The 24,541-nt window shown below is 54.8% G+C and overlaps 1 protein-coding gene across 10 annotated transcripts in view; it reads right to left on the bottom strand.

The window, feature by feature from the left end:
* DUSP8 (dual specificity phosphatase 8) overlaps positions 1 to 24,541 on the bottom strand; it is a 40,805-nt gene that overhangs the window by 2,422 nt on the left and 13,842 nt on the right. For 8 of the 10 annotated variants that reach the window (XM_069016968.1, XM_069016971.1, XM_069016966.1 and 5 more), the window contains 3 exons: positions 23,679 to 24,084; positions 17,281 to 17,419; positions 764 to 930 (listed from right to left, as the gene is read on the bottom strand). In XM_069016968.1, coding sequence (XP_068873069.1) covers positions 764 to 930; positions 17,281 to 17,419; positions 23,679 to 23,909 — 537 coding nt within the window. In that variant the 5' untranslated portion in view covers positions 23,910 to 24,084. The other 2 variants (XM_069016973.1, XM_069016974.1) reach the window with 2 other exon arrangements.

The raw sequence follows: 24,541 nt of genomic DNA, 5'->3' as shown, positions 1-24,541 counted from the left end.
GGCCAGAAGATGCTCTATCCATAGGGAACAGAGTGAGGTCAAGTGCGGAGGCCATGCGTGGGCAATGCTTCTCTTCTCCAGCATGTGGCCACATTGTCGGGATGGCAGAAAACACAGTTCCAAAAGATGAACAAAACCCTCCAAGGAGGTGGGGAGGGAAGCAAACCATCAATTTCTCTGCCTGGCATTGGCTCCTCAGGATTTTAGCCCCAGGATTTTGGCCCTGGCTCTCCAGTGGCCAGTTCCTGCCCTTCCAGCAGGCTTGATGGAGCCAGCCCAGCTCCCAGCCTCACATTCCTGTCATTTTTCTCTTTCATTTCCTTCTACTCCCTATACATAATTTCTCTCTCCCTCCTTTCTGTCTCCAACTCCCCTCTGGTGTCATGGTCCCTCTCCCTCCTTGCCTGCCCTGGATGAGGACGCCTGGCTGGCTCCCTCATGACTGCAGCAGGCGGATGCCTGGCAGCACTTTAACCGCAATTCCTTCCTTCCTTCTTTCCTTTCTCTCTTTCTCTTTCTTTCTTTCTGTCTTTCTTTCTCTCTTTCTTCCTCTTTCTTTCTCTCTGTCTTTCTTCTCATCATTACTTTTCCTTTAAACAAAATTCCTTCCCTGGTGTGACATCACAGCACAGCCTTTCTGGCACCTTTAAGAGGGAACTGTGTGGTCTTCCCACTGGGAAGGAGTCCTTAATACTTTCACCCCTCTGCATGACTGAGGTCCCCAATGGGACAGGGCAGATGTATCCCCACAACAGGGCTGTACCTTGTTCAGGACATCCTTCTGGGAGCCCAGGTAGAGATGTGGCAGGATGCGCGTGGGGCCGACATTGGCCACAGGCAAGCACGGCTGGGAGATGCTCATTGGCAGGATGGCAGCTGGCTTCCCCTCACAGAGCCCTGGGAAGCAGGATGAGAAGGTGGCAAAGCCTCCTGTGGAGAAAATGGGGACATTGAGCTCGTAGAAGCAAGGCCGAGATCATCAGTATCTGGCACCGCGAGGACCAGGCTGGGGACAAAGTGGTGATAACCCTGCAGCACTGAGAACAGAGACTCGAGAAGCAACAAGCCACCAGCCACCAGTAACCAGTGCAGATACACTGTGATGTCCATGACACACACACGGAGAAAGGAATGCAGACCCAGCTCTGATTTTTCCCATCGCAGCTGGATATTAAGGCACGTGTGAGACACCCCACACCATCTCCAATGAAGTTGACTCTTTTCAGCTTCATTCAGACAAATAACAGGAAGACAGTCCTTTTCTTGGCTCCCTACTATTCTGAGGACAGGGTCACCTTTTAATAGCAAAATCCATCAGGGCAAGATGACGACAAGCAAGCCCACTGAGATGCAAAGCTCCTGGGGTCTGGGAGGTCAGCCCAAACCTTGCTGCATTGGCTACACTTACAGATTGTGGTTTCTGAGATGCCCCCTCTGCCCAGCCCTGCCAAGCCCATGATTTCTGCCACACCATGGTGGCATAATGGTACCTGCAGGCCACTGCTGTTTTTCATGCTCTGATCCTACTGAATGTGACAGCAAGCAGCGTCCAGTTTACTGCAGCAAGCTGCTGGGCAGTCACACTCAGATTGAGCATCTTGAAGCCCAATGTTGAAAGAAAACCCCCAGCTGAAGTTGCAGTAGCTGGCATGTGACAGCCAGAGCTATTGTCACAGTGACTGGCATGGTCAAAAGCCTGAAAGCCAGTCCTGAAAGCTTGAGCAGGGCTGCAAGCCTTGCCCTGCTTGCACAGTGGGCAGCAAGGGGAGCTGGAAAGCCCCTGGTGCTGTTGCATGTCCTGCACAGTTGCACTGGTGATCCTGATTTGCTCTCACCTGTACTCCAGGGTAGAGCCAGGTCTGGCTAGCAGTGGCCTAACTTCACTCCCCTCCAGCTGAGGACATCTGGGTGGCAGCTTCATGCAATGGAGAGGAGCTTGAGTCATATCTGCCTCAAGTCTCCCTTGAGGTTTTCCCAGCCACGTGAATGAGCAGATGCAGCTTGACACCACCCAAAGGACAGAGAGGACCTGGGGGCTTAACTGCCTTTGATTGTCAAAGGGACCAGGATGCTCCCAGGAGATCCTTTTGAAAGCCCAGGTCTCTGGACTGAGCATCATGAGAAACCCTGGCTCATCTCCACAGCTGAACAAGACCTTTTAACAAGCTAGTCTCTCTCCCCTTCAGAAGCAGGCCAGCCTTGGCATATTCTCAATTTACCTTCTCCAGCACTTTGGCAACATTTCTGCTTATCCTCCTGGAGCACCTTTCTGGCTGCTGGTGTGGCATCTACGCTCTGGAGAGGCATGACTGGTGCTGCAGACAACCCACCTGACATGTTTGTGAGATGAAGGTGATGGAGAAGCCAGAGCAGTGCACAAAATCATGCTCACACCACCTGGGAATATCCAAGCTCCTCCATAACACTCCATCTCAGCACCTCCTGGTGTCAGCTCCCACTGACCCAAGGGGAAGGTGTCCTTCAACAAACCTCTTTCCTCCCCTGTCTTGTGTTTTCCTGTGTGGAAGCTAACACAGCTCCCAGCTTCAAAACCCAGTCAAGACAGAAGGAGTAGAGTTAAAGCACCTTATCTTTTCCAGCACTTCCTTTTCTCTGGCTCCCTCCGAAATTACATCACCTCTCAACTGGGACATTAAATCAGAGCAAAAGCAGGAGGCCCAGCACAGGTGCAGCACAGCTCTGGTTACTGCTCATCCCTCCACTGTGTCCCCATTGCCAAGGGCTGTCCATCACTAGCCAGAACTCTGCATGCAACCTCCCTGCTTTACCCCGTGCTGATGCTCGGGGGATGCTTGGGCAGCAACCCTGTGAGAAGTGTTCCCTTCAGTTGCCTCTAGAGAAGCCTGCAGCACTTGAGTTTGAGTGGGGCACAGATCTGACCCCTGGGCTTCTGTGAAACAACATGGGAATTTTTCTGAAGGAACGTGACACATTTTTGGGGAGCAGGGTGCACACAAATGCAACCCCAGGGATCAGTGCCTGCTCTGGTCTGTAGGTGCCCAGCCTCTTGCACTCACATCCATCAGGAGCTGCCCAGGGCAGTGGATGGGTTTGTATGACTCTTTAAGGTGATCTCATAGTTCAAGCAGGTCAGGGCATGCTGCTCTCTCCCCATTGTCTGCCTCCGCCACACTCAGCTGGCAGCAGATCTCTGCCAGCCCTGGGGAAGTCCAGGCAGGAGCTGAGGGGGCTGTGAAGCAGGCAGGGATGTTTGTAGAGTGGCAGCAGCACCCTAAGCTGCAGTGCCTACCTGGGCAGGCTGCCACAATTGGAGGATGGTGGCACCTGAAATGATGTCCATAGCTCACCTCACTTGTTCTATGCAAAGCCTGAACCCTGTGTCCAGGAGCCCAGGCATGCTCCCAGCCCACATGTCCTCATTTCCCCCATACTTGCAGCTGCTGAGGGCAGCCTGGTCTTGGGGAAAACCCTAGAGATGGGGCCGGGTACCCGACACCATCCCAACATGGAAACGACGCTCACCCCACCCTGTAGCGGCTGCTCCAGCATGCCTTTCATTTTTAGAAAGCAAAGCAGCTCTTCAAAACAATCCCAAAGGCAGTGAATGTCCCTGGCTGGGCTCCAACTGATACCTGGGCTTTCCTCCCCTTTATGCCCCAGGCCATAGATCCCAGATTTTGCTGGGAGAGAGCAGCAGAGCCCAATGAGGTGAGGAGCCAGGGTAGCACCAGTTCTAGCCTTTCCTCTTTTATTTGCAATGCTGGGGCCAGGAGCACCATTTCTCTTGGCACGTGTGAAATTAAGCTCAGGAAAGATTTGTTTCTGTCATGGAGTGGGTGTTTGGGGATCTCTGGTTTCTTCTGGATGCTCCCCTCCCCTGGTGAGGGCTTGCTGGGGAGGAGCTGGTCCTTGTGTGGCACAGCCCAGTGAGCTGCTTGTGGCTTCAGCATGGAGGGCTCTCCAAACCATTCTCTGGAAAAAACAGTGTCTTCCTGCCTACTGCAATTACCTGGGGCAGAGATGGTGCCCAGGAGGAGAAGTGGGAACTGGAAGGAAAGGGAACCAGAACAAAAGTGGGGATGCTTTCACTGTTCCTGCTGAAAATGGAGGAAGGAGGAGCCAAGAACCAGCATTAGGCAGGTTCTGGGAGGCCTAGGAAGTGAAAATCACCCTCCCAGAAGTGAAAAATCACACTGAGGCACAGAGTGTTGCTGCAATTTAGTGCCAGAAGAGTGCAACAACAGAGACCTTGCATCTCCCCCATCCCAGGTTTCACTCAGGGTGCTGACCACCCTTCCACCTCCTGCTGTGCCCTGCAGAGACCCCTCTGGGCCAGCCCGCAGCCCTGCTCTGTATGGCCCTTCTGAGAAGAGAGGGGAAAACACCACAACTTCTCCCCTATCCCCATCTTTGCCAGGCACTCCCCTCTGCACATTTTCCAGCTGAACATCTGTGACAACCTCCCAGTGAAACTGGATTTATTGTGAGAACAGATGCTGCAGAAGGAAGGCAAACAGCCTGGGAATCCTCTCCGAGCCTGTCCATCAGGCCAGGGGGATGATGCCAGCAGCATCTTTGAACAGGCTCCTGTGGTACCCGCACTGCTGCAACTGTTGGGAGCCGTGTGACTCCTCCCCTCGAGCAGCAAACTGCACAGTGAGGAGGCCCTTTGCCAGTCCCTGCACCAGTGTCTGCCTACAGCCCTGAGATGGCTGTAACCAAAATGAACAAAAAGACAGACAGGGCCAAGGAGATTACAAAGTGCAAGGACAGAGATGTTGGACTGCTGAGCTGGGACTCTGACACAGCTGGGGAGCCCTCCACTGCCCTGGCTGTCACTTCAGGTGGTCTCTGGGGACATCCTAGTCATAGCTGGGTCACTGACAACATCTCAGGCAAAATCCATCATCAGCAAGTGGCACTGTGCCCTTCTCTTCCAAAGCTGGGCAGCAGTGGTGGTGCAGAGAAGTTGACACAGGAGGTGACAAACTCCTGGCTAGGGACAGGGATGTGGTGTGGCATTATTTTCCTTCTGGTGGTAAGCCCCAGCTTTAGGGATTTACAATCCATTAAGCTGCATGAGATGTTAGCGACGACACTGCAGAGGATATAAAGAAGGTGTGGGACACTGAAGCATGGATATCCCAGCTCCCTGCTGTTCCCTGTGTCCCTGAACCGAGGCCACCTTTCTAGGCTGGAGGTGTAAAGTGGAGATGGGGCTTGAAAACCCTCTCACACCTTGCTCTGATGGCTTCACTCTGCCCATTCATCTACAGCCCCATGGACTCACCACCTGCTTCAGAGTCCTATGGAATAACCCAACAGCTCTGGCCTTGATGCTGTGCCCTGCTGACTGCAAGAAGCTGTGAAAGGGCTGCCCAGGGCACCTGGTTAACCCAAAACTGCTCCTCAAGAGAGCCACATGGCTCTTGAACATCCCCAGCCCTGTGAGTCTCATAAAAGTTCCCCTAGAGACACACCGAGCAGCATGTCCTGTTCAGCAGCCTCCCCTGTGCATCGCAGGCTCAAAGGTTCCCATCAAGAAACAGGGAAAAGGTGACATGTCACTCTACTGTGCCATCAGTTTGTGGCAGCAAAGAGGAGGGGAACAAGCACACCCAGAGATGGAAATCCTCTCTGGGCCAGCAGCTGCCACACCCCACTCCTTACCCCCAGCTCTCACACTGGAAGCTAGCAGGAGACCTACAGGGGTATTAAAGATGTGTTTTACAGCCCACCCTCATCGCTGCAATAATGAGAGTTAGAGAGCAGCAGTCAGAGCTGTTCAGAGACTGGCTCCCCATGCAGCTGCCAGAGGTTTTGCGGCAGCCCGCAGCCCCACCAGTGGGTTTTGTGCCTGTGCTCGTGCTGGAGACCCTCTGCCCTGCTAAAGCTCCTGGCAGCTGAGGGGGCTGAGAGAGGCCAGGCTCTGCCCAGCTCTCATTAAAATGCCTGCGGTGGCTGAGAGCTGCTGCCAGGGCGGCACGTGGCAAGGAGCAGCGGGGCATGCAAGCGAGCACGCGCCTCGGCTTGCTGCTGGAGCAGCCGCCACGCCGGCACAGCTCCCTCACTGCTGCGTTGTCTTGGTGGCCAGGATGGTGCCTGGATACCCCCTCTTCATCAGCCCAGCCCCTTGGGGGACATGCTGCTCCCAGCACTCTCACACATCCATCCCCAAGTGTTAAAGCACCTTGCTGAACTGAGGTACAGCAGGAGATGACAAGAGCTGGGGAGATTGCAAAACCCCAGTCCTCGCCCGCATCATGCTCAGCCTTCTTATGACAATGAGTCTGAGTGCTCGGCTGAGCATCTCTGCCACAGGTTGAACTGAAGGACAGAAAATGGAGGGGCCTGGCAAGCTGCACATCAACCCCCAGAGCTGCTGGGAAAATCCCTCTTTGCAAAACGCCATCTCCCTGACTCGTGCTGGGTGGGAGCCTGTTGGTGCCGGCAGCTAAGCCGGGCAGCATGATGAAACACTACTTACTGCCACCCTTACTCACTGTGCTCCAGGGAGCTCCGGGGCTTTGTCAGCATTTCCCGCTGCCTGAGACGTGTCTGAATTTCCCCCCTGCCTCCATTCTCACTGTTTCCCCGGGTACTGTAGTCCCCTTTGATTTTGCCCATCCCTCCCAGCAATGCCTGATGTGGACACAGCCCATTTGCTTGTGCATCCTTCCCACAAGCCTGGTGAAACCCTGGTGCTCTGCAGCCTGCCCAGCTTGCCCTCTCCTGGATGATGCTTTTTTATGTCCCCCCATCTCAGTGTATTGGAGAGAGATGCCCAGTTTTCAACCGGCCTCTTTTTCCACTCCCCCACTCCCCTGCCCAGGTTTCACCATCCCCTCATTTGGCACAAAATTTCATCACCCCACTGCTGGCTCAGTTTTTTTTTTTCCAGGCAATGGGGATGAGAAAGCCGATGAATCAGCCCTATTATGGATTCACGTGCATTCCCTGTTTCCCCAACGGTCACCCCAAACAGCCTCTGTCCATCTGCTGCTACAGTGCCCTGCTGCCTCCCAACCTGCACCAGCCCCCCATGCCTTGCAGGCTGGTCTCAGACCCTGCTCCCATGCTCCCAAGGAAACGGAAAACATCCTTTAAAAAGAGGAAAAGCAGCAGAAAGGAAGCCCTCCGCCCACACAACCATGGACACACTCCTTGAGCTGTTGGGCTTGATTTTCCTCTGGTGACTGTGCCTGCTTTGGACCAGCCTTACTTGTTCTAAGTAAAGAAAAATGTGTCATTTCCAGGAGTGACTTATTACTAATGACACCATCACTGGGTTATGTGCTTCATGCCACAAAAACCTGTCAAGCACTTTTAGCAGCCTCCCATTTTAAGTGATGATGGAGGGGAAGTTGCTTGATTCAACCCTTCGGTAATCTAGGTCATCCCAGGCTCGGCATATTCTTAAACTGCTCCAGTTAATATCCCCTTCCTCTGCGTGCCCTTTGCCCTGACACCGTGGGGTGGAAACACTGCAAAAGCCCTTTCTGAAAGAAACCACGCAAGATGGGCAGGCAGGGCAGCGCTGGTGAAGCGAAATGGCTCCGTCAGGCAGCAGCGCAGCGCTCTGAGCCCATGGCTCCTTGTTCTCCCCGCCGTCCTCGCCCGTCCTTGCCTCCTCTGCCCGGTGCCCCCCCGCCCCCGCAGCCCGAGGGCGCAGAGATGCTGGCGGCAGGTCCTGCCGCGGCTCCCGCAGCTTTCCTCCTTCCCTCCTCCGCTCCGTCCGCGCCCTCGCCAAGCCTGCCTGGACAGCGAAGGGTTCAGGGGAGCCCGGAGCAGTCCCCGCGGCCAGACAGTCTCACCTTACCCCGCACCGGGTGGGAAGGCTGCCTGGCGCCGGGGCCGCTGCAGATGCCTCTGCCCGCTGCAGGCAGCCGCTCACCTGCCTGGAAGGAGCTGCCCTCTCCGTGCAGCTCCTGTCCCAGCCCGGCCGCCTCCGCCAGCGCTGCGCACATCGCCCCTGGCTGGGGACCGGCCATCGCTCCGCTCCGCTCCCCTCCGCACGCTCCCCGCTCGCTTCCATCTCCCCGCTCGCCAGCCGCCTGCGCTCTTTGTATCGCCAGCACCGCGCTCCGCTCCCCGCCGGCCACTCGGCAAAGGCGATCTCCGGCGCCCGGGCAAAGCAGGGCTCCGGCGGCGCAGCCCCCTCTTCCCGCTCCGTCCCCATCGGAAGGAAAGGCGCCGGGCCGGCTGACAAACCTCTCTTGTCCCTGCTCTCCTTCATCCTCCGCACCCTTATTTTCAGCTTCATCTGCCCCTCGCGCATGTCTGTCCAGAACTGGTCCTCGGAGGGAGCAATCATTACATCCACGGGCATCCAGGCAGCTGGGCTGCGGCTCGCGGGGGCACCTCTCACCGTCGCCAAACAACAGCTGGCGGGCAAACAAAATACTAAAAAAACCCAAAAAGCGCCCCTGCGGCAGAGCAACGCCAGCCTCCCCCCGGCTCCAGCCTTCAGGCTGAAAAAATAAAAAGCATTAAAAAAAACCCGAGCGGGGTAGGGGGGCTCGGCGTAGCCCCCTTTCCCCGGCCGCCCCCCTCTTCGCCGCCCGCTGCAGCCCGAGTGAGCTCAGCCCGGGAGCAGCCGCCCCATCCGCCGCCGCGCTCGCTGCGCGCCCGTACCGCGCTCATAGCTAACGGGTCAGGCATGCGGCCGCATTCCTTACTCAGCACACAGACACGCAGCACAACGCCGGGCTGACATATGCTCCGCTCCCTGCTTAAAGGCGCAACCGCGATTTTCTCTCCTGCTCAAAGCCCCCCGCAGCGGGCGGCCGCGGCGGGAGATGGATCGCTGCACCACGCCGGCTTTGGCCCCGCGCAGCTAATATGGGGACGGGAACGTGGTGGGAGGAAGCTCATGCCCACACCTCATTTTAGCACCTGCCAGGGCGGTGTGCGATCAAACCCCCACAACGAAGGGGGGATGCAGCACCACCCTCCATCCCGGCTCCCTGCTGCTCCTCGTACGGTGAAGGCACCTCACGGCTGCACCCCCTCCCCAACAGCTGCTCCTGGCAGGACCAACGTGCATCCCCTGGGCACTGTTTAACTCTGAACCCCAGCACCAGGAAGGGCAATGCCATGATCTCAGCTTCCCAAGAGGGAAACTGAGCCACAAAAGATTAAATAACTTCTCCGGGGCTCTTTGCTGCAGGGCAGAGCTGGGAACGGGACAGGTCCCTAATGACCAGTTCATCTTGTCCCTTAATGTCTCCACTGAAAGCATCACCCAGGAGGATGCTCATCCTAGAGTGGTCCCAAACAGCTGGAGATGAATGGGTCCCAACAGCTGGCAGGGAAAGGGGCTGCTGGCACTGGGCTGCTCACACCTGTGCATGGCCATGTCAGATGGAGTTATCTGCCTTGTCCCAGCAAAGCAGGACCATAGTCTGGAGGAGAGGTACTGCCAAAGCCTTCTCACGTGCAAAACTCCAGCAAGAGGGGACATGTAGGAATGTCTCACTGGGGGTCTATCCATCTCTAGTGGCTTCTGAAGCAGGTGGGGAGTGATGTATTTTCTTCTTTGCATTTGTTCTGGGGGAGAAAATTACTTGTTCCCCGCTTCCCACCCGCAGGACTCCTTAATACATCTCCACACAGCTCCTTACGAGTTTATTGGTCTGAGCCCAGGCCTCCAGAAAATCATTCAGGATTATAGTAAGCGGGGGAGAGAAGGGGGGGCATGTATTGTGCCTTTGAAAATCTGAAGCTTTATGGGCTGAAAAACCCCAGGCTGAGCCATATGTGAGTGACTTCAGTGTTTTTCCTTTGAATGACATCACATGAGATGAGGTCATTGGCATTAACTAAGTGCTGTCTCCTCCCCCCCACCCCGAGTGGAGCCAGCCTCCTAACGAGCCTTGTTGTTGTAACAAATATGGTTTGATTATTATCAGATGTGGGTCAGAGGTTGGATAAAATTCAAAGCATGCTCCAACTAGGCTGGAAGAGAGAGAAGCAGCCTTCCCCCACAAGCCATGCTCAGGAAGTGACTACCACAGCAGGTCCCCAGGGGGATCTGTGGTCCCCCACATTTGCCACCACCGTCACTAAAAGGGAGGGCGCATGATGCTGGTGGCCAGTGCCAATGCCTGCCAGGGTAGAGATCCCTCCATGTGCCATTGCCACTGTGCCAGCAGTGCTCTATCCATGCTGGTCGGTGATCCAGCTGTGACCAGCTCTGGTGGCTGTGCCTAGGGGTCTACTGGGGTGGACCTAATCGCTCTACCGGAGTCACTAGGTTATGCAGGGGCAGTGGCCAAGGAAGCATGTGGTGAATTAGGGGATGCAATACTCAACCTGCCCCTGACCCAGAGATGCACAAACAAAACTCGCCTTTCCTCACTGATCTCTGGTTGTCCACCTCCTCAGGCTTCCAAGAGCCCTGGGCACAAGTTATTCTGGTAATGTCAGGGTCCTTCAGGATGTGTTTGGACTGAGATTTCAGTTCAGGGCTACTCGGAGCACCAGGTGGGAAGCTGGGCATGACACCAAGTAGACCTCAATGCAGGAGGCTTACCAGCGTCCCACACCCCTCTGATCCTCAGCAAAAGACAAGCGAGCAGAGATAACCAGCAACCCCCCTCCTCCACCAATGTGAAGTCCAGCCACAAGGAGATGCCACCTGCAGCCACCATTCCCCAGGCAGCATCCTCATCTCTGCTCTCTCTCCATTTTCTTCACCCTTTTGCCAGAACCAGTACAGGAGTTGGCACCTGGGGCAGGGGGCAGCTGGCAAGTAGAGAGATAAAAGGCAACGTCCATAGTGCAGAAATATATTCCATGTATCAGCTACTGCCCCTCGGCCCTTTCCCCCAGGTGCTCCTCCTGGCCAGGCTGTCACCCATCCTGCCTCCAGCCCCTATTTAGCAGACAGGGGTGCATCACCCAGGGAGCGATGCCCAGCCTCACTTTGCTCTCATTGCCACAGCACTCACTGGAAAAACATCTGCTGTAATGGGTTGGAGAGACTCATGCAATCCTCGTGCAAGAGCAGGGAGCAGGATGAGTCCCTGTTCAGCACCTACATACCCTGTCAGGACAGTGCCTATAGCCTGGCACAAGCCCAGCTGGGCAGGGCCAGAGGTTCCTCTCTCCACCCAGCACTGGGACCTGGTAATAATTGCCAGTGACGACATGCAGCACAGGCCCAGGGAAAGGGGAGGCAGATGAGGGAAGGCAGATTTCTCAAAAGGAAGGAAACTGTAACTGGGCAGTGGCTCCTGCCCATCAGGATCTCTTACTGGGGAAGTTGCCTTCCTCCTGCTGCCCTTCCAGAAATGAGAAATGAAATTACACAGCAGTTTTCTAAGTCATGGCAACCAGAGGACTGCTCTTCCCTAAGCCCCTTCTCCTCTGTCCCACTCTGCCTTTGACCCTTTTGCTTGCCTTTTCTGGGTCCAATGGTTAAAAACACGGCCAGAGGGGGAGGGGAAGCTCCTCAGGGTAATTATAGAATCGGGAAAACAAGTTGTCTGACGACAGCGTTGCTAAACAGGGAGGTTTAGAGCATAGGTCTGGAATACAATCAGCCTTGCACATACATGACCTGGCTTAACCCCTCCCAGGGATGCAGCCACTGGTCCCGCCGGGGCTGAAAGCCTCCCAGGCATCTCCTGGTTGTGGTTCAGGGTGAGAAGGGGGCACCTTACTCCACCCCCATGCCTTGGACTGAGGAGACTGGGAGCACTCCCCAGCGCACCCACCAGGCTGGGTGTCTGAAGCTGGATGCCAGAACCCACTGAAGTGGGGCTAGAGGGCAAGAAAACACAGTCCTGCCCGGGCTAAAGTGGTCCCAGATGGCTTTGCTGTAGGAAAGGAAGTAACTCCTCCAGGGATGTTTTGCATGAGAGGGAGGGAGGTTCGGAGTTACCTAAACCTCCAGGATTGTAAAAATCACCAACCTTGGTGTTCCCATTTGATTTTTTTAAAAATGCCTTTCCCTCTAGGCCGGTATCAGTGTCCTACCTCCAGTCCATCACCACAGGTAATCCCCCTGCACCTCATGACCTAAGCCTGAAGCTCGATGTAACCTCCTGCACAGTCCTTCTTACCCTTCTTCCATTCCTGATCATCACTTGGGCAATTTTAGATGAAGAACAACCTGAATCCCCATTCATTGGTTCTTCAAAACTACCAAATCTTGGAGAAGCAAGAAATTGAGAGTCCTGCGGGAGCTCTTTTTCCTGTCTCATCCCACTCCCATACCCTCCTTATTCATACCCACACTACTGCCAGCCAAGCATCTGCTCCTTTTGGTTCATCACAGCATGCTATGGCATGGAGATGGCCACAGGTGGACAGAGGTGCTTGCAGGAGGTTCAGAGACAGTAACCAGACTTAAAGGAAAATCTTTGTAGGTACATCTGATGGATTCATGCCAGTAAGTCCCCAAGTGTTTTTAGACATTACAGCCTGAGGGTACCTGAAATAGCCTTAATGCTTGACCTACAAGGGTACTTTCAGGCCCATGTACTGAGCAGAGGCTCTGCTGGAGTCAGGGGACAAAACCCCCCAGCTAGTGCATTCTGCACATGCTATGTCCCCAGCAGACACACTCACACCCCAAACTCAACAGGTGAAATTGTGATGCTGTGCAGAGCAGGTGATGAGGAACGTGACCATCAAATCGCCAGTTGCAGTCAAGTCCTGCCTCCCCACTCCCATCAGACAGCTTGTGACTGATGAGCCCTGAGATTTGCTCATCTGGTTAGAGCACTGTGCTAATGACACCCAACACTGTGGGTTTGGAGGTTTGATCCCTGTATGCGTCATTTGCTTAAGAGTTGGACTTGATGATCCTTCTGGGTCCCTTCCAACTCAGAATATTCTGTGATTCTGTGACCAAAGTGTGGGTATTTGGGGTATTTTCTTTCTGAGGTTTTATTTTTTTTTCTTACATTTGGTTCGTAAAGACACCTCAATTGTGGTTCTGGATCCTGCTACGTTTTTATCTTCAGTGTATGCCATGATAAGCCTTGGACGCACATGCTGTCACTTCAGCCTCTGAGACTCAGACTCCAGGCAAGCCCCCTCTGCTCTGCCCTGCCTCTGCCCTGCTTTCACACCTGCCTAGCTTGGCTTTTTCATTCATCTTCTCTTTTTCTCCAGAACAGCCCCAGCCCAATATGTTTCAAGAGGAGCATGCAGCAAGGGAGATGTGCAACTGGTGTGTGGCTTCTCACCAACAAGACACAAGAAAGCATTACGGAATTTTCAGCCAAGGATGAGCAAAGTCATGTTCCATTGCCCTGATGTTTAACCTCTTTTAGGACTGTCCCTATACAGAAAAAAAAAAAGTGCTTTTTATTTTCTTCTTTTTCTTTTTTTTTTTTTAATTAAAATCATCTGTCTCTGAGTCCTTGTGTCTAAAATAATTCCAGCCAGTGCCTTCAGTGCTGAACCCACTCATGCCTGGGCAGCCCAAGTCAGCTCCTGCAATGGAAATCCCCTTTCCTTTTTCGCTGTTTCTTTTTGCCTGCAGCAAAGTCACCTGTCTTTGGTAGAGTCCCCCAAAATCCCCCAAATCTCAGCCCTCACCCAGATCACTGTAGCCATACAATTACAACTCTCTGCAGCCATGCAGGATGGCCATGGCACCGCTGGGCTGGAGAGGACCTGGGTCACGGCCAGCCTGCTCAGTGAGGAGGATGGCGAATGAAGGGCTGGGAGGGATTTGTCGCTGATGATATTGTTACATTCTTTCCGAATCCTGGGAGTAAACAGACGCTCCAAATTTAGAAAGAACAGGACTGGAAAATTTAAACATTCCTTGAAGAATTGGTACAAAAGCGGGGGGAGGGGGGCGCTGAAGATGATCTCACATGCGCTCCCGAGCCAGATGAAAAGCTCATGACTCGAGTTCAGAAAGCAATTGAGGGGCCTGTTTCAGGTCGGAGCATGATATTGCAGCGGTAAAGCTCCCGCAGCACATGGAACCACAGCAAAAAGAGTCTCTGTTGTGCAAGGGGGGTCCCAAGCCCCCCAGCCCAGGCTGTGGGGCCACCACTGCTGGCCACACTGCCATCCTGGTTTTATCTCCAGCTGGCACATGGATTCAAGCATGGGAGAGAGAAGCCTGGTGCTCAGCCTAAGGACCAGAAGCAGGGACAGGATGGGTGACAGCATCATCTGGACCAAGAATCCCAAGCCCTCAGCTGTCACTCTTAGCCACTGAACAGGAGTAAAAGAAAATCTCCACACTGTCTGCTGCAGCTGGACAAATGGAGAGGAGCTGGTGAAGCTCAGCACCCACCAGCTCTGCACCACACATGGCTCTGAACAGGCTCTAATACCAGAGCTGGCACACCGGAGTCGTCAGGGAGCAATGGAGCCAGACTGCTGCTGCTGCTTCATAAGCAGATAATGCCTCAATAAAAACCAAGTGGGTGATTGCAAAGGGGAAGAATGGGGGGGGAAATATAGCAAAGTTAAAAAAAAAAAAAAAAGGCAAAACAGAGCAAAGAAAAAAAAAAAGGCAAAAAAGCAAGGGTTTATGCTGAAGTAAACAAAGGTTAAAGAACAGTCAGGCTCCTGCAGGAATAGCAGAGCTGGGCTGGGAGGGAGGGGGCATTACGTAATGCAGGAAAAATGTTGGCTCCATTCAGTTTTCCACCACTTCATGTGATGTCAGGAAAACCATATAAATCAACAGTCTTTCTGCTCCCACGGATGGAGGGCAGCAAGCAGCACTATTTATACTTACACAATAAAAAAAAAAAAAAAAAGAAAGAAGAAGAGAAGCCGATGATTTCCAAGACTGGGAATAATTGACTCAGATTCTTCCTTGCCAGCCACTGGAATTGCTGCTTCTAGGATGTTAACCCTTGAGGAGTCCCTGGCACCAGTCCTGCCACCCCCAGCTCCCCTGTCCTCAACCATCAGCCTCCATCAGCTGCTTCGAGGGTCAGAAGGTTGCTGGTGTGGAGGTGAGCAAGAACAGCCAAGCCTGGTGTTTGCACGAGATGGGGACACGGAGGCATGAACCTTGGCATCTGCTTGGGGCTGAGAGAGCTGGGCAGCACACAGGGGCTGTGTAGGGCTGCCACACTGAACTGGGGACCCTCAGAACAGGTTCCCTGGGGTAATGGCATCCACTGAGGGACAAGCTGAGATTTCAGCAGCCCTTGCCAACCCACTGGGGTCACAAGGCACCTCCAAGGAGGACCCAAGCATCTCTTCTGAGGCACCAGCTGGGTTGGGGCAGGACAGGGTGCTTGACGCTGGAGTGGACAGACCGAGGGGTTAAACCCAAAAGGGCAAGGGCTCAGAATCAGGCCCACTCACACATCCTGCCCCAGACCCCCCAAGCACTCCAGAGCTGTCTTTACACCAGCCCGTTGCTGCCCGCAGCGCAGGCAGGAGGAAGCTGTGCCTGTCAGCGAGCGTGCCCAGCCTCCCCTGGATGCTCTGCACAGCCATTCCAGTCATGATTTCCATGTGAAACACCGCCGCCATGACCCAGTGTTCTACATTTCGGCTCGTTTTTTCCACCTGCTGGTGGCCCGCGTTCCACATCAGGCTGAGGTCCTGCTGCGCTTTTAATGTGGGAGGCTTGAGCTTTGCTTGGTGCCTAGCACTCCTGCCTGGGCTCCTGCAGCCCAGGGGGATGGAAATGGAGGAGGTGTGTGCTCAAGTAGGGGACAGCAGGTTTGGTGGCAGGGGGTTTGCTGGTGGTAGTGCTGATGGCTGAGGGGGTGTCCATGCAGCTGGGGGGCACTGGCATGAGGCTCCCCCAGGCCTCTGCTTGCCTTAAGGCAGGAAAAGGCTCTGGGGTTTTTAGGGCCACCTCACCCAGCCCTGTCCTGGCTCCAGGAGGACTCGGGGCAGGGGGGGTGGTTTGCAGCCAGCACACAGCCCTGCTCCTCACCCAGCCCTGGGAAAGTGGCAGTGGGTTAGGGGGTGCCAGGGTCACACCGCCAAGGCTATTTCCTGACCCATCCCCATGACTAAGCAGGTTCCTTCCCAGATGCAACCGAATCCACCTTTTCCTTCTCCTGCACCATACGTCAAGCTGTGCCCTTGTTTATGCCACGGCGACCTTGGAACTGCAAGCACAGCTACTGAGGCAGGCCAGGGGCTGCCACAGCAAGCTCAGGGAGGCATCCTCCAGCACTGCCCTCAGCAACCCCGGCCACAATAATTAGTTTTAATGTGATTTCATGTAGTCCCTGCTTGATTTTGTTGCTTGGAGTGGGGGGGCTTTAAGCCCACTGTTTCTCTGCTCTCCCCATCACAATGCAGCTGCTCTAATTCAACAGCACTTACCCCTGCCTTGCAGGGGCAGGGCAGGGCTCCCTGAATGCCACTTGCCCATGCTACCTTCCCCCTCACAATTACCCCTTCCCAGAGAGCATCACTCTGCGGGTGTGGCAGTTCCCTCCACCCCTCTGGTGCCCCAGGGCACAGAGGTTGGTACCCTTCGCCTCAGCCCCAAAGCAGTATCCAGCTGCCACAGGATGAGGACAGACTTGAGGGTCAGAGGTGATTCCCACCTCTGTGCATTCAGCACTGTTCAGGAGTGTGGCTGAGCTCAGCGGGGCTGAGGGGCTGCATGGGGCAGTGCCTCCTCCATGGGCAGAAAGCTCAGAGGCAGACAGCCATCAGGGCAGATGCCCAGCTGTCCCAGCCAAGGGAAAGCAAAGGCAGCTTCAGCTCTCCCTTAGGCAGTTCGCTGCCTCTCTTCTCCTCTCTGCTGGGTCGGAGCTTTCCATTCATCAGCTGCCTGGCTTACCGCAGAAGGGCTGTAATTAGGGCAGCACGTGCCTCCTTCTGCCTGCACATTTGTGCCCAGAGAGCATCATCTCCAGCAGACCCTGACTCACTCAGTGATGACCCTCTGCCTCTGCCATCCTTCTTCTTTCCAGTACATCCGTGGATTTCTTCTCCTGCCCTCCCTTTAACAGCAGCAAGAGGGAGCAGAGTGCCTGAACCAGGTCTGGTCCTTGGCACATTCACCAGGGATGAAGCAAGGCAGGGATGGGAGAACAAAGGGCAGCTTTTGGATGGCTAGATCCATGCCACCACAACCCCCCTGTACCCCCCACATTCACCCTGGCTGGTGGGTGCAGCGGCAGGGAGATGGACAGCGCAAGGAACGAAGGCACGGGGATGACCCAGTGATGCCAGCGTGGGCTGAGTCTCCTCAGCCTGCATGCAGGGCTGCCCTCCTCCACCACAACCACTGGCAGCCAGGAAGCAAGGTGCACATGGACAGGGATGGCCACAGCTCCGTCCAGGCTAAGGGCATGAGCATCAGATGAAGTGGTAACCCAGGGCTCCTACCTGTGAGGATGGAGACGCTGTGGAAACAGCTGTCCAACTTGCCCAGGAGGATGGAGAGGAAGCTGTCAGCAGCCAAGCCGGTCACATCCCGCGTGCTCTGGTCGTAGACCACCACGTCCTGGTGGTCCTCCGCCTCCACCTGCAGGGGAGTGGCAAAAAACGGGCATCAGAGAAATGGGCTGAGCACTGAGGATGCTGCTGTCCACACCACCATGGGAAGCAAAGCTGAATTTAGTGGTCACACAAGCAGGAAATTCCAGCTCCACACCATTTCCACAAGCTGGTTTTGACCACCAAATGGAGAGTCCAGCCAGGCTGGGACTCTGCTCCATGGCTACAAGCAAATGTGTCAGTAGAGGTGCCCACTGGAGCAGCCCCATTATGAGTGCTTTTGAGCATCCTACCCAAAGTAGGGTCACTCCTCCCTATTGCCCACCCTCAGCTTGCTGTTACTTAACTGCATCCCAGAAATTGCCATGACTTCTTTCACCACCTCCTCCCCAGACAACTTCTGCATTCAGATACTCCTCCTCAGCCTGGCTGGTGTCACAGAGACAGGGACACAGGGATTTGGGAGTGGTTCTGCAGGCAGGGGTGCTCCCAGCACAGCCCTTGTGCTGTGGCTGGAGCTCTTCAGGACTCAGCCTGGAGACACCATACCTAGCACAGTAACACCTCTATAGGCACTATGCCTCACCCTAAACCTGCAGATCACCCCTAAGGGCTGAAGGAGAAGGGAAGTCTCTTCTTTTGCTTGGTGGATGTTCAGGGTGATGCGCTTTCTTCCTTTTGTAATGTGTGCTGGGGCCTGCACACTGCAGGGATAAACTGGGGAGAGGGAAAGGAGCTCCTGGGCTGCTCTCACATGATTTTACATACCCCAAACAGCACCCAGCTGCCCACCACTGCAGAGCCTCTGGGGCAGGTGAGATGGTGGGGTAATCTGCAGGCAGGCAAATGTCTGCAGGCAGGAGTCCAGCCCCAGAGTCCAGATGATGACTGGATTGCAATGAGGGCACTCAAAGCACAGCCAGACATTCCCACACCTACCTGAAAGTCCATGCACCTTTTAAAAGAAGATAAAAATGCTCACAGAGGCACAGCTCAGCTCACCTGCTGAAGAGCTGGGTGTGTGGCATACGCCTGCCCTGAGAGTGCCTGCCCTCCCAGCCGGCGGGGTAAGGCACATCCATCACATCATGGGAGGAGGGGGAAGCAGCAGCAAGCAGGGAAGGAGGTAATGTGTGCAAGCTGCTCTCTAGTCCAGCTAGTGCTGGAGCTGCACATTGGCCACCCCGTACCAAGCCCTCTCCAAAATGTCTTTTGGAGACCACTTGAACAAGGTACCACTCATGGACACCCGCCTCGTTTTGCTGTCTCACTGCCAAGCCCTATCTCACCACCAGAGCAGATTCTCTCAGGGTTGCTGTCGCTATTAATGCTGCTTTCACACCCTGCTGCAGGTGCTTCCCTGCTCAGCAACGTGAGCACCATCCAAATAAAACTGCAGGGAGCACTGATTCAGCTGAGCTCATCACATCTCTGCGCCGCAGCGGAAGGACAGCCCCGCACCAACAGAAATCCCCGTCGGGGCACCACGCGCAGCTCTGCACAAGGAAAGGGGGGCTCAAAGGACCCACCTGGCACCCCTACAGCTCAGCAGGATGACAGGAGGGATGAAAGGGCAGGACAAGAGGGAAGAGAAAAGGACATGGGAATTCTAAAATAAGACACTGAAAAATGACTGAAGCCACCTGGGATAAGCCAGATGAGGATCTACCCCAGCATCTTTTCCTCAGCCAATCCTGAAGTAGGACTTCTGTGGGAGGTCATCCAAGCACAGCTGGAGGGAAACACAGTGGCTGACAAGCCAGTTCGGAACCAGGAGCCTACCAGTCCTCAGCAGCTGCCTAGCCCTTCAAGGCTCCCTAGCACATCCCAAAGATACAGTTCTCACCCTGAAGCCCCATGCCAGCAAAAACATCGCCCCCAAAAGCACAGTGAGGCAGGGACCACTCTGCAGTGGGGCAGGGGCTCATCCCATCTGCACAGTCCAGGCTGAGGAGGTTGCAGGAGAGATAGCAGCTCTGGCTGAGCAGAGTTATCCCACAATAGGATTTAGTGTTCCCTCCGCACGGGAAGGCTTTGTTTGGGCCATTACTGCGGGGTTGCTGCGCGACGGCAGAGATGTGCAACACGGTTTACATCTTATTAAAGTTATAAGGTTTCACTCAATGTAAATGCAAACAAGTGCTGGCCTTGCATGGCCTGGCTGCAAAAAATAAATACCCAGCTTGCTGGGGTGAGGATACCTGCAGGAGGGTCCTGAAGAGCCCTCATGGAGCACACAGGGAGCCTGCACTGGCATCCCAGCTCCTCACCACAAAGGGAAATAAGACAGAGATGTTTAATCAAGCACATGGGTCTCCCATTAATCTCATGCCCTCCTGAAATGCCCCATCTCTGGCCTTAAACACAGGAAGGCTAAAAGCTAACTGGGGCAGAGGAGGAGGGTAAAGCTGAAGAGATGCTCCATAGTAGAGTCCTGCTTCTGGCATAGGACAGGGACAGAGCTGACAACAGAGGTATCCTTCTGAGAAGCAACACTTCCACAGGGGTTGCTGTTATCCCAAGACTGCTGAAGTAACCCTAGGCATCACCCTCCAGACAGGGTCCCCACATCCATCTAGCATAAGACAGCAGGGCCAAGATGCAGCAAGTCTTTTGCCTTCAAGGAGATGCTGAGTGGGGCTTGCAAACGCACGCATGCTTTCGAAAAGCTGCTGGCCCACTCCAGCACTGGAGGTGCCCCAGAGCAACTCCCCAAGAAGAAACCTCCTCCCTGCTAAAATCTTGGCTGGAGGGGTATGACCAGCCTGGAGCAAGGACCACCTGGCCAACAGCTCCAACCAAACCCCAGCTGAGACCATTCATTCATCACCTTTGTGCCAAGCCTTGTGCTCCCCATCACTGTCCCCAGCTCTGGCTGGAGGTAACTCCCATATGGACACTAGCCCCCAACACTGCGTGGTTCAACACAGCCTAGGTCCCAGCTCCGTCTCTCTCCAGCTGCCAAGCAGGGATAATGATGCTCTACAGGTGATCCAGGCTAAGATAAGAGAGAGCTATTATTATTATCCCAATTACTACTGACATCTCAGTCACGTATTGTTTCAAAACACAGTGAATCACCCCACTGAAATAACAGGGCTTCCATCAACATAAAGAGCAGCCAGGCACACGGCTCAAAAATAAGCCCCGGCTTTCCCTCAAGCAAAACAGCTGCTTGCAGAGCCAAGCTCCTAATGCAAATAAATAAATATTCCCAGTGCCTGAAGAGACCCTTGTCTTGCCTCAAAGCATGGCTACAGTTGCTCTGGAGATTGCTCCATTTCAGGAAGCGAGAAGTGGTTGAGAGGTGGACTTTCCAGGGGGATCTCGAAGAAGTAAAATTTTCAACACTTCCCTAAAGAAATGCTAGTGAAAAACCCAAGCAGGAATTTCCCCCAACCTCTGCTCTCCAAACTGCACTGAGGAGATGAATTATTCCAGTTGTTATTGGAATTTTTTATTGTGAGAATTTATTATTGTCAGCACTGGGAGAAGGGTTCAAAACCAACCAGAGCAGTTATGTTGGTACCATTTTTGTGTGGAGGGAAATGACTGCAAGTGGAATTGTTGCTGCAGCTTTTCCCAGATCAGGCACCATGGGAAGACGGTCCACACCAGGGCTTGGGGAGCAGTGTCTATGCCAGCTATAGCTGCCACAATTGTAGGATCATAGGCATAATTCTTTGGAAAAAAGAAAGGGATTTTACATGTCTCCATTTCTTCTTTCCTCCCAAATGGTCCTTTCCTCTCCTTGCACCAAAAAAAAACAGGAGCTGCTGTTAATCCCACAGCATCACTCCAAACTGCAGCCCACAGAAGCATTATTAATGGTACCCTTCCTTATCAGAAACGTGGAAAAGAGGAGAGTAAGCACTGGGAAAACAAAATTATACAAATTCACCCACCCCCCCCCTCCCAGCACGCAAGCAGGAGGAGCGGAGTTGGCGGCCAGGTGGGGTTTGCCCAAATGCTTTGCCCTGTTATCAGCCCGTTTCCTTCCCCAAAAGGCGAACACCACCCTTAGAATCGCCGGGGTGGGATGAGCAGGTTCAGCTCTCTTTGCTGGAGGCGAGGAGGAGTGGGACGAGGCGAGGGCTCGGGGCTGCCCTTTGGCTGCCCGGACAGCCCCGCGTCGCTGCCAGCCGCCTTTGTCTCGGCAGCCCCGGCTGGCCGGGAGCAGGAAACAGGAGGAGGGCGGGAGGCCCGTCAGGAGGAATAATGGGGCCGGACAATCGCGCTACTGATGTCACCCTTCCTGCCATCTGCTCCCCACGCCAGCCGTGCCCCCCGCCCCCCAGCCCCAGTGAGGGGAGCCAGGGGCAGAGCAGGGCTGGGGGGTGTTGACCAGAGGAGGCAGGGAAATTACACAGGGTATCAGAGGTCTAAAGCAGCTTTCAGCATCCCCTTCTGAGGATCTGTGCACGCCGAGGCAGCACATCATATTCATTTCTGGGGGTCCCAAAATACAGTCATGACACGAGTGACTGAAACAGGAGGCAGGGAGAGGGAGAAGGGGTGAGAAGAGAGTTCATCACCCAAAAATACAAACACACAAGTGCATGCACAGAAAGGCCTGGACACCCTGAGCCACAGCCACCACCCCTGTTTTATGCCAGATGAGAATACGGCAATGATCCCCCCAGCCCAGCTTCCTAGGACAAGTGGCTTAACATCTCAAGGGTGTCCTAAAGCTTAATTAATTCCTGGGCTGCATGTGTTGGGGGAGCCAGCAAGCGATGGGCATGGCAGGGGCTGTGCAGAGCAGCGGCAGCGGGGACACGCAGCCTCCTGCCCATGGATGTGCCAGGAGGGATTTCAGCCGTATCAAAAAGAAAAGCAAAAAGGCATTAAAGACGATGGCAACGCCTCTATTCTCTTCTCCTAGCATCCCTGGTTATAATCACATCCCCAGCCAGTACGTGGACCATTATGCAATGATCCAGGAGCCGGGAGAAAATGATCCTTCTATGCTCCTTCTACGGGGACAGAGCAGGGAATGTCAGGAAGGACCAGCCGGCCCCTTTGGGAGCCCACTGCTCGCTGCAGCTGGCGAGCTGCAGGCTCGCAGGCGGATGGCATCAGCTGATGTTAACTCTTCCATGCTTCCCCCTTCCCTATCATCCTCCTCTTCTTCCTCCCCCTTGCGCATCGCCTGTTCTGCTGCTGCTGCCGCTCCACGTGACAGCGGCCACTGCAGAGGTGACCCTCGCCGGGAGGAGGGCGGCCGCTCCGCTCTCCTCGGAGCTTGCGAAAAACTGATTATTCTGCTTTATTCTCCAGGGGATTTAAGAGCAGCTAAAGCCGTTCAGGAATCAGTCTCTGCAATCCCCTCCAAATCGCCCAGCCCAGAGCATCACCGAAGCAGATTGGCGCGAGGCCGGCCCCCCCGCACTGCCAGTCCCCTTGATCCCGCGGGGTGATGTCACCGGCAGCCAATGCGGACAGCGGTGGCTTCTCGGGGTGGCGGGCGGGGGGGGGGACACGACGCAGATGGCTCCAGCTGGGCCCAGCATTTGATTAATCGCCTGAATTACCCTCGCTTTGCCATAAAATTACAAGGCGGGAGTGGGGGAACGGTGGGAGCGAACCGGCAGGAGGGCGGGCTGTGATGGCAAACCACCCTTCGGATGGTGAACCATCCACGGGCTCGTCCCGCGGCCACTGCGGGATCCCCCGGCGCAGCCGTCCGGCAGCACCTCCGTGGACGGCAGGACCCAGCCCACGGCTCCGCAGGGACAGCCGGCACTGCTCCGGTCGGGGCTCCAGCCCAGCTCCGTGGCTCAGAGCCACCTCTATTATTTAACCAGGAGCGATAGAGAGAGGAGCCTGGGAGAGATAATATGCCATGACACCGGATAAGAGCTTCTGGCGTCACAGGGGAGGAGGATTACATGTCCCTGAATGGAGTTAGAGATGACAGAGGGGAGGGGAAGAGTTTTTAGCAGGGGATTAAGCTTACAGCTCCAGGAAGGCTTTGGTGGGTTGTTTGCTGGTGTAAGACAAGTCCTAAGGCTGATATACCTGTTAGACTTGCTTGGGGAGGGCTGCTGCAGCAGGGAGCCACATCAGTGGGGTGGGGGCAAAGAACAGGTCCCTGAGGACAGCCCTGTGGCCAAACGAGCTCACACTCCAGCTCTCCAAAGGGTGTCAAAGAGATGCTGGCAGGTACTGGGGTTAAGGGATGGAGGGGAAGAATCCATGTATTCCTATCCCTTAGGCCAGTCTGCATCCCACAAGAGAAGAGGGTGTGAGCACCCACCAGGAAAGGTAAGGGTCAGATCCCTCACCTTCATCTTGGAGGCAGGCTGGATGAGCTCCGTGATGGAGACCTTGTCCTGCTGGAGTCTTCTCTTGACGAGCTTGGAGCAGCAGATGTTGACGGAGCTGAGGACGTGCCAGGAGTTGTACTCCACAAAGGAGCGGCTGTCGATGACCAGGGTGCCCTCCGCTCCGTTCCTCAGGAGGCTGGCCAGCTTCTTGGGGTCCATCACCTTGCGTGGGAGCCTGTCCCCAGCCATAACGGGCCAGTCCCCTCTATGGCGAGCGGGGAGCAAGGGGTGGAAGGGCAGGGCAGGGACGCCAGCACCCGTCTCCCCAAGGGGAATGAGCGAGGGGTGAGGGGTGAGCAGGGCAGCACCCGTCCTATTCTCCTCAGGCTGCTAACACCCAGAATGCCAACTCATTGTGCTGAACCTGGAAAGAGAAGAAAGGAGACAACAACCCATCAGCTGGACAGGATGACACCTGGATGTCTTCAGAAGAACCTAAGAGAGCAACAAGCCACACTTTCGAGGTGCGCTCTCCCAGCCTGCCAGCATGTGCGGCTCCAGAGCTGGCCAAGCCAGAGGTTTTCTCCTTGTATTTAACAGCCCTTAGCGGAACTTTCTTCCATGAATTTGTCTAATTGCTTTTTTGAAGCCATGTCAGCTTTTAATTTGACAGGCACAGTGGCCAGTGGCAGGGAGTAGAATGGCTTGCCAGTTACACTGAAGAAGTCCTTCCCCTGGTTTGCTCCAAATCTGCTACTGATGGCTCCTCTGGGTGACCCGTACTATGTGCACCAGAAAAGACCACATATGCCTGTTCCCTAATCTTCTCCACAGTTCTTACCACACTTAGACTTATATTTAAAGAGCTTTTCAGGTCAAAG

This window comes from Aphelocoma coerulescens, chromosome 5 (genome assembly GCF_041296385.1).
Source record: "Aphelocoma coerulescens isolate FSJ_1873_10779 chromosome 5, UR_Acoe_1.0, whole genome shotgun sequence".
NCBI lineage: Eukaryota > Metazoa > Chordata > Aves > Passeriformes > Corvidae > Aphelocoma > Aphelocoma coerulescens.
This window is presented reverse-complemented; position numbering and strand designations above follow the sequence as displayed.